This window comes from Aythya ferina, assembly GCF_964211825.1.
Source record: "Aythya ferina genome assembly, chromosome: 1".
NCBI classification, from domain to species: Eukaryota; Metazoa; Chordata; class Aves; order Anseriformes; family Anatidae; genus Aythya; species Aythya ferina.
The window spans coordinates 17,342,018-17,354,191 of record NC_140296.1 but is presented as its reverse complement, the minus strand read 5'-3'; the positions used below and the strand labels follow the sequence as shown (position 1 = coordinate 17,354,191).

General features: G+C 46.5%; 1 protein-coding gene across 1 annotated transcript; it reads right to left on the bottom strand.

Moving 5' to 3' along the window:
- Positions 1 to 437: 437 nt before the first annotated feature.
- Positions 438 to 10,470, bottom strand: RAB39A (RAB39A, member RAS oncogene family). The gene is made up of 2 exons (XM_084507298.1): positions 9,937 to 10,470; positions 438 to 1,030 (listed from the first exon to the last, which is right to left on the bottom strand). Exons 1-2 carry the CDS (start codon positions 10,287 to 10,289, stop codon positions 604 to 606), a joined length of 780 nt encoding a protein of 259 aa, XP_084363424.1. The 5' UTR covers positions 10,290 to 10,470; the 3' UTR covers positions 438 to 603.
- Positions 10,471 to 12,174: the final 1,704 nt, after the last annotated feature.

The following is a 12,174-nucleotide window of genomic DNA, read 5'->3' as shown; positions in this document are numbered from 1 at the left end:
CATTCTTTTTCTTTAGTAAGGCTTGTATTCATAATCATATCAAAAGTGTTTGCTATTGGAGCAATCTTTCAGCTTGCTTTATTTAGAATTATCTTTATTATGAAATTCTACAGTTTACTAAACTTCAATGTTGATGAGCAATGCTGCACTTGAGTAAAGAATCACATTTAAAAAGTATAAGGTATGGTATTTTCTTGTCCAAAACTAAGGCAGGATGAACAAAAGTAATAAGCTCATCTCATCCTCACCTAGCAGGGCTTGATTTTAAACTGTATTCAAAGTACAGAGCCCAAGAGAGGATGTTGTCACGGTGATTATTGCGCTTGCACAGCGTCTTGCTATAGGATTAATTTTTCCTTTAGCAATCTATAATTTCTTTTCCTGAAGACCACACAAAGATATTGTACTCTGTAAAAGAAAAAAAAAAAAAGAAAACACTTAAAGCTTTATGAAGTTATGAATTAGACAAAAGGACACAAAACCAAGTTATTATCCTATGATTCAGCTATGCCATGATCTCATATTGTTTCAGAATTATTATTCTGTTATTTAGGTTGGAGTCGTCTTCTGAACACCTGATGTGCTCTTTGGCATGCTACACATTCAGCAGATGCACTGTCTTCTGGGCTTTACGGCTTCCTCTGATGAATGCACAACGTTTGGAACAAAGCCACTCTTAACACCTTCCCATCCATCTTGTATTGTGATTTCTCCTTTTTTTACAAGTTCATAGATGTCTCGCGTAAGAATTGTAAAGGACTCTTCAACATTTGTGGCATCTTTTGCTGAGGTTTCTATGTATTTCATACCACAGGCAGATGACAGTTTTTCAGCTTCTTCCCTTGTAACCTCACGCTGTGATACTAAGTCACATTTATGTCCCACTAACAGGAAAACAATCTGAAAGGGCTGTACATGCATTTTTGCTTCTTCTAGCCAGTCTTTCACATGTTCAAAAGATCGCCGATTTGTGATGTCAAACACTAGCAAGCCACCGACAGAATTGCGATAGTAAGATCGTGTTATTGATCTGTGAAGAAAAACACAAAAAATAAAATTAAAATATTTTTTCACTTTATTTGTAAACAAGATACGTTTCCATGTGATAATGTTCCTTTTTGACCCACTGTAAGATTTATGAACTAACTGCTTTTTCGAAATTAACTGGAATTTATTAATTTACCTTTTCCACACAAAAAAAAAAAAGATCGTTTTTCTTTTTTCCTACTTCAGAAGTCATATTCTAAATGTTCTTGAAGTCAACATTTCTATTGCCAATTTTGAACGCTGAATTTTTCTGCAAAGTACTCTTTATTAGCAAACTGTTGCACATGTTCACAGGACAATATTTATATATATATATAGACAGCATTTGTTAAAGTCTGAGTCCTTCAGTTTTATATGAATATTCACTTCACTCTGTTATAATCAGTCATTTTAAAATGAAACAGGTAAACTGTATCCTTTTGTATTCCTTACAGACTAATGGTTTGATAGAAAATATTGTACAGATAATCCCGAGTTATTTGTGCTTGTAGAGGTCAATTGACCAAGGAAGGAAGCTCCCTCAACAACACTGTATAATATTAACTGAGCTGGGCAAACACACACTTGTTACAGCACTGACAAAGAACACTTCTACTTCCAGCATATCATTCATGTGGAGGTTCACAAGCTCTTCATTAATTACGTTTATTATTTTTTGGCACTTCCAGGATTGGTGGACATGTTTTCTGCTTTTCAGCCCTCTATGTTCCAGGCCATTCGCTGGAAGTAATTTTGGAAGAAGGAGACCCTTCCTCCAGAAAGATTTTTAATATGCTCTAGAATAATAATAACATATTAAAAAAAAAAAAAAAAAGTTAATTAGAATGTAGAGAAAGATATGGGGACTAAAAAATGATTTTAAGTCTGTAATCATGTGCAATAGGGCAGGATGGAGAAGGCGAGAAGCGACATTTTAAAGGAAGGAATGGCCTACCTAGAAGTGGATGCAAGCACTATAGTAGTAGCGTAAACATATAGCAAGAGTGTATATGTAAGTATTCTCCAGATGAAATGAGACATAAAATCTATATTAACTGTCATATATTAAGGAATTAACTATATTTTATCTTAAGATTATGGGGAGAATGGAGCTTCAAAACATTTGAATCAGGATGAATGGCACACAGCTGCATCTTGCCATAAGAGGAGCTCCCTTTGATTTTCACTTAATCACATTTCAGATAGTGTTTTCTAACAATTTGAACACCGAGGCATAATTAGGAGCAGCAGTCATATTGCAGATAGGTAAGTGCAGTTAGATAAGGCTTAGATTATTTGGCATAACTAAATTAATGTAGTCACAGCAAACTGCATTTGAATGGGTTTTATTTAGATAAAGGGGGGGGTGGTTGTTTGTCTTAATGTTTTAGAAAGATCTTTCCTATGTTTCCAGCAACAGAGTACTCCATGGAGTACATCTCTGAGCAGTTTAAATCTGCAGACAATAGGGTCTCACCCTCAACTTACTCACATAGCCTGGGTATGAAAAATGACCATAAATAAAGGCTGTTGTATTTTGTGAAGTACTAAATAAAGATATCACAACGATCTGCTTCAGGTTTTCTTTTTTTTTTCTTTCAGTAAAACAGTTGCAAAGACAGATGAATACATCAAAACAATTCAGGTTGTTCCAGACAGAGCTGAAGTGTGTGACAAAAACAGGATTTGGTTTCGAAAAGTGATAGCTAATACAACCAATTTTCAAGAAAAAGAACCTGTCCTGAAAGCAGTTATGCCAAAGCAATATATTAGCAGCTGAAAAAAAAGGTTAGTACTGAAAAAGCATGGCATCATTTGCTTAGCATTTTTATGTAGAATAATGTTGTATCGTGTGTCTGTGAAGTGGAGCACTGAAGAGCAGTATTTATTGCCTTACTGCGTGCTTACACATGGAATTGTGTACCCTTGTTGGCTGTAACTCAGTTCCGCAGAGCTACGCCAACTGGCACTAGCTGGCGATCTAGGCCATTATATTTAATTTTCTGTATATGTTGCCTGTAACAAAGATGATTAAAAAGCATCTGTAACTCTGGGCTGCGCATCGCAAAAACTGGGAAAAACATCTGGGCACACGAACATAGTGGGTTGTTCAACAGTATCTGAAACATCCCACAGATGCAAAATATTTGACTTAAATACGACAATTAGAGTAGAGTAAGTATGGACAAATGTATCAGTGGATGTCAGAGTTACTTGGAAAATGAACTGTGTAAAGTGGGTGTACTTCATGGTCTGGTAAGTCTCTGCTTCTTTTTTTCTCTCACCCTATGAAACTAAGTACAAGAGCAAATTTTACCTCATTAATGTTATGCCTAAAGGTTATAGGACTTTTAGGTGCCTTCAGCAAGGCTTAGGCAGAGCTAAAAGACCAACATCTCTAGCTGTGCTCCACTCAGCTGCATGGAAAGGAAGTTGTGGGGAGCTGGGGTCAGCCTCTTCTCACAGATAACTGGTGATAGGACTAGAAGGAATGGCCTCAAGTTGCACCAGGGGAGGTTCAGGTTGGAAATGAGGACACATTTCTTCTCAGAAAGAGCAGTCAGGCACTGGGACGGGTTGCCCAGGGAGGTGGTGGAGTCACCGTCCCTGGGGGTGTTCAAGGAGAGGTTGGACGTGGTGCTTGGGGACATGGGTTAGTGGGTGACATTGGTGGTGGGGTGATGGTTGGACCAGATGATCTTGGAGGGCTTTTCCAGCCTTAATGACAGTGATTCTATGATTCTGTATCTAACCGTGGTGCCCAGACGAGCTCTGCAGGGCCTGTGTGCTCTGCCTCTGCGCAGGCTGGGAGCGCCTCACAGGGCAGCGCCTGCCTTCCCTCGGCTCCTGTCACAGCCGGAAACCAACCCGAGTGTCCCAGGAGCAGCTCCTCGGGAACACACCAAACACCTTCAGATGGATTCCAGCTCCTCAGGAAATGCAGGTGAGCTTTCTCTTAGTGACAGCACCTACCTCTCACACAGCTCCCTATGCATCGCTTCACCAGGCACAGGGCCCTGTGCACAGGGCCCACGCTACAGAGGCCACCCCAAGCGTTCTGCTCAGAGCACTTCCACCTTTAGAGATGGTGCAGACCATGTCAATATGCTGTGTAGGTCTTCACCGAAAAGCCTGATGATGAGTGTGCAAGGTGGCCAGCAATAGATAAGGAGGGCTGAGAGTCATCTGGAAAGCTTGGGGGCCACTGGCCGTAGGCCCTCAGGGGAAGAGGAGGTGCTGGGCTCATCTAAGGAAACGCAGAAGTTGAGTGATGGGAGGAATACTCTCTTCTTTTGTTGGATCTGTGCATGAGAGACAAGTTCACAGGGATTTTTCAAGGTGCACTTCTTAAGTTCTGAACCCAGGAGCACTCAGATATTTCATCCCTTAGCCAGGTAATGTAAAATGCACAAAGGACTTACAACACTGGTCAGACTGCAGTGCTGCTGTTCAGAGCAAAGCCCTTACTCACCAGTCTGGAGTTGTACTCCTGCTTCTGGCTCAAAAAGCCTGTACTCCTCTCTGTGCAGTGCCACCATTAGGAGTGAGAAACACTGACCCAGACCCCTGAATGGCCTTCTTGGTAAGATGCACTCCGAGATTAGGAAAGATGTGTCCAAGCACACTTTTCCTGCTTCCTGCAGGAATGTTTTGTGTTGTTATTGTAAAGAAACAGCAAGAACTGGCTGGACGCCAAGCAGCCAGGCCCCTGGTAAAGCAAGAGGTTGCAGACTGTTGATGTGCTCAGAACCCTAAGAGCTGCATTTTATAGGAGCTACAGGCACCTGTACTTCATGAACAGGGAGGGCATTCTTTGTTCTCTTCCTACCTTTGCTCCCAGGAGGTGACTCCAGGCTGTGCACTTCACGTGGCAGAAGCCCCTCAAAGCAGGGTTGGTTTTGGTCCCTTTCCCACCCCCATCACTTCCCCTTTGCTGTCCCTGGGACACGTCCCACTTGAGGCTGTGCTCGGTCTGATGCTTCAGGCATTGTGCAAGGAACCTTCCTAATACAAGGCTCTGGATCTCACCCCAGCAACCAGGCAACTAAGTGATATCTAGCCCTAGATCTTCTAATAGCTTTTAAAGTGGTATTTCTCAGCAGCCTTCAGCTGATACAACTGAAGGAAAAAGCCTTCAACACATGACATTGCCCTTCTACAGCAGCACCATCTCAACAAAGCAAGCAATCCCAAGCTGGCGAGGACACTGCAGCCTAAAAAGAGACAATGTGGTGCAAATACGACAGAGGTCTACAAAACCACGAGTGCCACAGGCAGAGCAGATAAAGATTCAAAGTTAACCTCTTCAAGTACAAAAGCTCGAGGCTGCCAAGTATAGCTGGGAGCCAGACTCAAAAGAAACAAACTGAAAAATTGGCTCTTCGTGCAGCAGCTGGTAGACTTGTGGATCTCCTTGGGAAAGATGTTATGAATGCAGAGAGGTTGTCTGTGTTGCACAGCAGACCAAACAAGAGACTGATTGAGGTTTAGTAAATAGATAAACCACATCAGTCTCAGGAAATCCCTCAAATTGAAAGTACTGGCTAGCAGAGTACCCTGGAGAATTCAGAGACTCTATCAGAGACAAGATACCTGAGTATGGACCCTAGACAAAACCAGACCAGCCCTCCTTGGATTCTTTGATGAGCAGAGAATCCCCTGACAGGATTACACACGCTTTGGTAAGCGTTGCAGGATCAGACTCCAAAAGCAAAATGTTTTTAACTCCTTTATGAAGAGAACTCCTTTTCGAAGAGAAGAAGAAAACCTTAGGGTCAGGATGAGGAGCGGATGGTGGGTAAGGTTTAATGTTGTCCAGCTTATACGTAAAGGATGTTCAGATTCCAATTGCTCCAGTTATCCCCATGTAGATCCTAAATTCCCGAAATGTCTTCCTATGTAGACAGATAATTCTGGTTCAGCTAATTAATTGCCATAAAACTATCATTATGGAAGGGAATGCGTCACTTGCAGCACCATGATTCATTTTCTGTGGGGAAGGAGGGAGAGGAGAGTATTTCCTTTGGCAGTGGGAGAGCCTTCAGCCAAGGACAGGGTGGGATTAGGATGAAAAAATAATGGCCAAAGACCAGCCTTTCTTCTAAAGGCTTCCCTCATTCTTCCCCCATTCTAAAATGAGGGAGATGGCAGGCAATGAAGTCTGCTTTCCTGAAAAGCCTTCAGACTACGTGTTGGAAGTAGGAAGCACATCTTATTTTGGATTTAGAATCTGGCAAATCTGCCTGTGGCTTTGAATGAAAGGGGACTGAACTCTCCGATCCATCCCCGCACCTACCTTTCACGTGTCTTATCATTCTGCCTATGACACTTCGTTTTTCTTCTGTTCCTTTGTGCCTGATACTTCTTTGCTGCCTCCTCTCCTCCTCCCTCCACTTCTCTTTCACAGGAGACTCTGAACCCTTCTCGAAGCAATAGGTAATGGAAATGTCCTAACAATGCCTTTGCGTGTGCCTTGTTGGAGGCGCAAGCTGATAATGTTTCAGGAGGGAGTTTGGCTGCTTCAAGTGGAAGTAGGTACTAAAGGAAGGAAAAAGCACTAAGGAAGCAGCACTAAGGAAAGGGAAACAACCCTCCTACCTACAGAGGTGAGTGCAACCCCTTCTGCCTGGGGTCTCGGGGCTGTGCAGCTCCTCACAGTGCAGCTCCTTGCAGTGCATGGCACATCGGCCATTGACAGTGGGTATGCTGCAGTCTCTGGCCAGTATAATATGTAACACATTATACTATCTTTGTCTGAAAGTTACAAAAACTGATGTAAACACTACTGAAAAGGTAATTCTTATTTTCTCCCCCACTCCATACAAACAAAATCTAGGTTACAAAGCTCCTTAACTATGCTGCTGTTAAATACGGACTGTCCTAGCATCCTCTAGACTGTCCTTAATCCTGATTTTCAGCAAAAATACTTGTATGAATAATATTTTTGCTCCTTTTGGAAAATGATTGGCATTTGTAATAAAGGAAAGGTAAATACAGATAAAAGGCTGGAGAAAATCACTTTTCCCCCGACCAGAACCTGTTAAAAGGTAAGACTACAAGGACAAAAAGGGAACCACAACACCTTGATATTGAATGCTGTAAGGTTCCTCCAGATTGATCTACACTTGGAACTGCTGGAGGTGAGACTACTCCTCAAGAAGGCATATGTTATGATGTACAGTAATGATATGTTAGATTTTTTTTTACAAAGGATAACTTTAAAGTCTTTAGTTTTAATGGGAGTAGTTGTTAAATGCAGATTGTAAATTCTTTTTGAAATGATAACTTCCCACGTAGAGCACGTGTTCATTCCACTCATTTATTCTGATTACGGTAGCATAATGGCAGGGGAAAGTAAAGGCTCAAAAAGAAGTCATCTTCTTAGCTTGATCTAAATATTAGGCTAAAGATGTAAGACCCTAATTAATACGCTCAAGGAAAGTCTTGGTAAGATGACGGCCACTGAACAATTGTTTTTGAAAATGAATTAGAAGAAGTATTAATCACATCAGTCCATGGCTTTAGGATGACTTTAAATCAGTCATAGTGTTTCTTTCTCATTATGATTTCACTGATGCTTACCAGATGAACCAAACCTTCACTGAAAGCTTTATCTAGTTTTGAGGAGTTACTTTATACTAGGACTAAAGACTACATTATAATGACAGCAATTTTGAAAATACATACTGCTTGCTCAGAAAGAAGAGTAAGGGTAGTGTTTTATTTTCAAGATGTGTTGGAAACAGAACGTACCTAGTTAATATCATAGTCTGCTATATTATCGGGGTTAACATAACTGAGGCATTCCCATAGTATTATGTGCCTAACTTCTTGAAATCAGTTCTCTGTCTTAGCAGCATTGCTTCATAGCCTTGGAAGTTCCATGATTAAAATTCATTTTTGTTGGTTTTAAATACAGGAAAATTAAACCAAACGAATCACAGCGAAGTAGACCATGTGAAACAAACAGCCAGAGCAGCAGACTGCTGTAAATGACAACTAACCCCAAGTTAAGAAGAAAGGGAGAATCCCTTCTTTTCCTTAGTCTGCGTTATGGACCTGAGTCTATGCTAAGCAGGTCTGTAGGTTCTTTTTCTAGTGACCCACTTGAGGCACTGACACGAGGCACGTTGTCTGTATGGCAGCCCGCACCATGGGAGATCCTACTTACTGGTGCCCCACTGGTGTCCCCACAGATACAATAAGTAACCGCACTGGCTGGGCTCATAACAAGTAAACTGTGCTCGCAGCTTGCCTGCGGAAGCGTTAAGAGTGACTTTTCCTCTGAGCAGTAACGCAAACGAGGCGTGTTACGGATGATTTCTAAGAACATGCAAGAAACCCAGTTCAAATACAGAGGCATCAATGAACTAGGCACAGGTAAGCAATTTCTCTGAGAAAATAAGTGCTCTCGTTCAAGATGGTGTGATGGCAGGTGAGTCCCACCTGTCCCCGGGCAACGTCCCTAATGGCTGGGACCAAGAGAAGGGGGTGATTATACAGCCAGCATTTGTCCTGCACACGGGAACTCCCCGAGGAGCTTTTAAAGCTGGTTTTACCTCCTGTAAAGTACCAATGCAAGTGAATTAGAGCACAACTGGGAATGTTAACTGCAAACTGCTCGGCATTCCGCAAAATTGGATTATTTCTCAGAATAATTAGTTCTTCCCCAAGACTATCCTTGCTTGTGTAGACTTCTCCAATAGCAGAGAGCAGAACATGCAAGTTTTTAACCTGTGGTGTATAATTTAGTAAAATATTTATAATTGACTTGAGTACATGCAAAACAGACTATGCAATAAATGCTGCGATATTTGGTACAACAAGAAACTTCTAGCAGAAAAACAACCACAGATGTTTAAAACTACTTCCCCCAGCTTGTATCTGCTGGGCATTGGAAAAAACACAGATGTATACTCCTGGTAAATTTTAAAGCAGCTGAATGCATGACTCATCACTGAATATCCCCTGAGCATCCCCTTGTAAACGATGGCTATCATTGGAGTTAGGATGTATGCAAAACTCTGTATTTGCATTCCTTTCAGTCAAGTGCCTTGTCATTGGCCATCCTGGCTATTCGTCAGCAAATTCAAAATAAAGAGATTATACCTCCTTAGTCACTTGTTTACAAGGATTTCTCCTTCTTTGCTGGAAAGCACGAGGAGGATGAAAAATGTTAAGAGCTTGCCATTATCACTGGTAATTTCTTTCCTAACCCTTCAGAGGCCTGCCTGCAAAAATATATATAAGCCTGTGACTCATGCATGCCCAGGAAAGTTTTTTTTTGTTGTTTCACTGTGGTGCTTGTTATGGAACGAGGCTTCACCTCCCCTGGTAAGATGCTGAAACCCCACCTCTTGAGCCGAGTGCCAGGCTCTGCACAACTGTTGCAGAGGAAGCCAGGCAACAGAAAGGGCTCTGCTGTCGCCGGTGTGGGGACCCATCGCAACCCCACTGCTGGACCCAGTGATGGGTGAAGCAGCACAGAGCACAGCAGGCAGATGGGCTGCGTGATAGCGCCCTGCTCACACCTACCTGGCTCCAAACCAACGCTGTATGCAAACTGTGACAGAGAGGGGATGGGAGAGGGCTGAGCACTCGGTGCAGCATTGGAGCTGGCTGGGCTGCGCTCTCGCTGCCCTGGTTTATAGCAGAGCAGGTGCCCGAGGCAGGTGTAACACCCCAGCGGGTGCCAGGGCCTGCGGTGCTGCGGGGACGGAGGGCAGGGAGCTGGCGGGCAGCGCTGCGGGGGAGGCGATGACAAAGTCAGAAGCGGGGAGGGCTGCGGGGCCCTCCGGCCACCAAGCTGCGGGCTCGGCACCCCCAGGCAGGGCGCAGGGAGGGCAGGAGGCCACTTGGCGGCTGGGGCTGGGCGGCGAAGGGCTGCCGGGGAGCCGGGGGACCCCTTACCTGAAGCGCTCCTGGCCGGCCGTGTCCCAGAGCTGCAGCTTGACCCTCTTGCCGGGCTCGATCTCCACCAGGCGGGAGAAGAAGTCCACCCCCACGGTGGGGTCGGAGTGCAGCGGCCCGGGGAAGCGCCCCTCGGTGAAGCGGTGCAGGAGGCAGGACTTGCCCACGGTGGAGTCCCCCAGCACGATCAGGCGGAACTGGTAGATCCAAATCGCCGCGTCCATGGCGGCCCCGCCCGGGCCCGGCTCCTCCTCGGGGCTCTCTCGGGGGCTCTCCCGCGGCCGGGGCCGGGGCCGGGGCCGGTGGCGGTAGCGGTGCCCGCACCGCGCTCCGATCGCCCCAACGCCCGGCATGGGCGCGGCGGCGGGCGGGGGGGGGCCGAGCGGGGCGGGAGGGGGGGCGGCAGCACGGGCGGGCGGAGGGACGGGAGCCCCGAGCCGGCCGCTTCCCCCCCGCCCCGCTCCCGGGGGGCTCCCTGCGGCCGCCCGGGGCGGGACGGGGCGGGCAGGGGCGGCCGCTGTCCCTTCAGCACCGGCTGCCCGCCGGGGCCGCCCTCCCCTCGGCTGCGCTGCGGCGACGCGGCAGAGCCCTCCCGCTTGGGCCGCCTCCTCCTCGTCTTCCTCCTCAGCCGCCTCCTCCTCCTCCTCCTCTGTCCTCTCCTCCTCCTCCTCCTCCTCCTCTTGGAGGTGCTGGGGACGCAGAGAGGAAGCCCCCGGGGTGGGGATGGGGGGAGCCTGAGGGAAAGGCGGGAGGGAGCCCGCAGGAAATGGCGGGCACGGAGCGGGGAGAGGGGGAGGTGGGCGAGGAGCTGGTGTGTGGCGACGGGGGAACATTTAAAATAATGGAACCACAGGGTCGTTAGGGCTGGAGGAGACCTCCAAGATCATCTGGTCCAACCATCACCCTACCACCAACACCACCATGTCCCCAAGCACCACGTCCAACCTTTCCCTGAACAACCCCAGGGACGGTGACTCCACCACCTCCCTGGGCAACCCGTCCCAGTGCCTGACTGCTCTTTCTGAGCAGAAATGTCTCCTCATTTCTAACCTGAACCTCCCCTGGTGTAACTTGAGGCCATTCCTTCTAGTCCTGTCACTGGTTATCTGAGAAGAGGCCGACCCGCAGCTCCCCACAGCTTCCTTTCAGGCAGTTGCAGAGAGCAGTAAGGTCTCCCCTGAGCCTCCTCCAGACTAAACAAACCCAGTTCCCTAAGCTGCTCGTCACAGGACTTGTGTTCCAGGCCCTTCACCAGCTTCTTCAGGAGTCCTGTTCCTCCTATTCTCCCTAAGATACAACCAGAGGAATAATAATCTCCATGACTTTAATTTGATGTGTCTGAGGAGAGTGTGCTGTCTGCTGTCTTGGGAAGAGGCATAATACAGGGAAGGAGAGGGGAACAGGGGAGGAGATGGGTGCGCAGTCCTCATTTCCACGTGGTACAAACCTCTTTTTGGGTGCCTTGCTGAAATACCCTTACCCTGGCAATGAAATGATTTTGTTAGCATGGATGCCCTCCTGAGGAATTCCTTTGTCTCAGGGATCTTCAGCTCAGTATCATGCTATGGTCAGTCTGCTGAGCAGTAGCTTCCTCAGATTTCTTGTAAGGCCTGAGGACCACAGAGGATAGCAGGCACCCACAGGTTGCTGGTTGCTTTGGGGACAAATTCACAGAAATCCCAGGAGGCTGTGGGCCTGGGGGCCATGAGGAGGAGGCTGGCAGAGCTGGCAGGTGGGCTGCTGCTGGCAGATCTGCAGCAAGTGGACACTTGTATGGATGCACACTTGGAGAGTGGAAAGGGAGAGAGGAGATGGGTGATGTGTTTCTCGCAGCCTGTTGTAACTGTGGGGGACATCTGTGACCACTTTTCTCATTGCCTCAGTCTGGTTTTGATACTCCAACGTGTTAGGTGGTTACAAGGGTGAGATGAGGTAAGTGTAGCTCCACGTAGGCTCTGGTAGACCTTGCAGCTCAATGGTGTGGAAGAGCATGGCCTGACTAAGGGCAGGTCTTAAGTCAGAAGAAGAGGGGTTTGCATGAATCACGTAGGAGATCACAGCTTCCAGCCCCAAAATGAACTGGGGTGGGATGTGCAGGTGGCTGGCCTTGGGACACTCAGCTGGGCCACCCAGAAACTATAAAAGGCAAAGCTGCCACAGGGGCTCACCTTGCTGTGCAGGCTGAGCCAAAGCTGTGGGATGCCGCCTGCTCCAAGAATCCCAGCTCTCCAAGGACCT

What these genes read in the sequence shown, in the direction of transcription:
- RAB39A (XM_084507298.1), bottom strand. Translation starts at nt 10,289, where the DNA reads ATGCCGGGCGTTGGGGCGATCGGAGCGCGGTGCGGGCACCGCTACCGC. An exon ending in GCCGGCCAGGAGCGCTTCAG is followed by an intron (nt 1,031 to 9,936) that starts GTAAGGGGTCCC and finishes TTTTCTTCACAG; the next exon opens with ATCAATAACACGATCTTACT.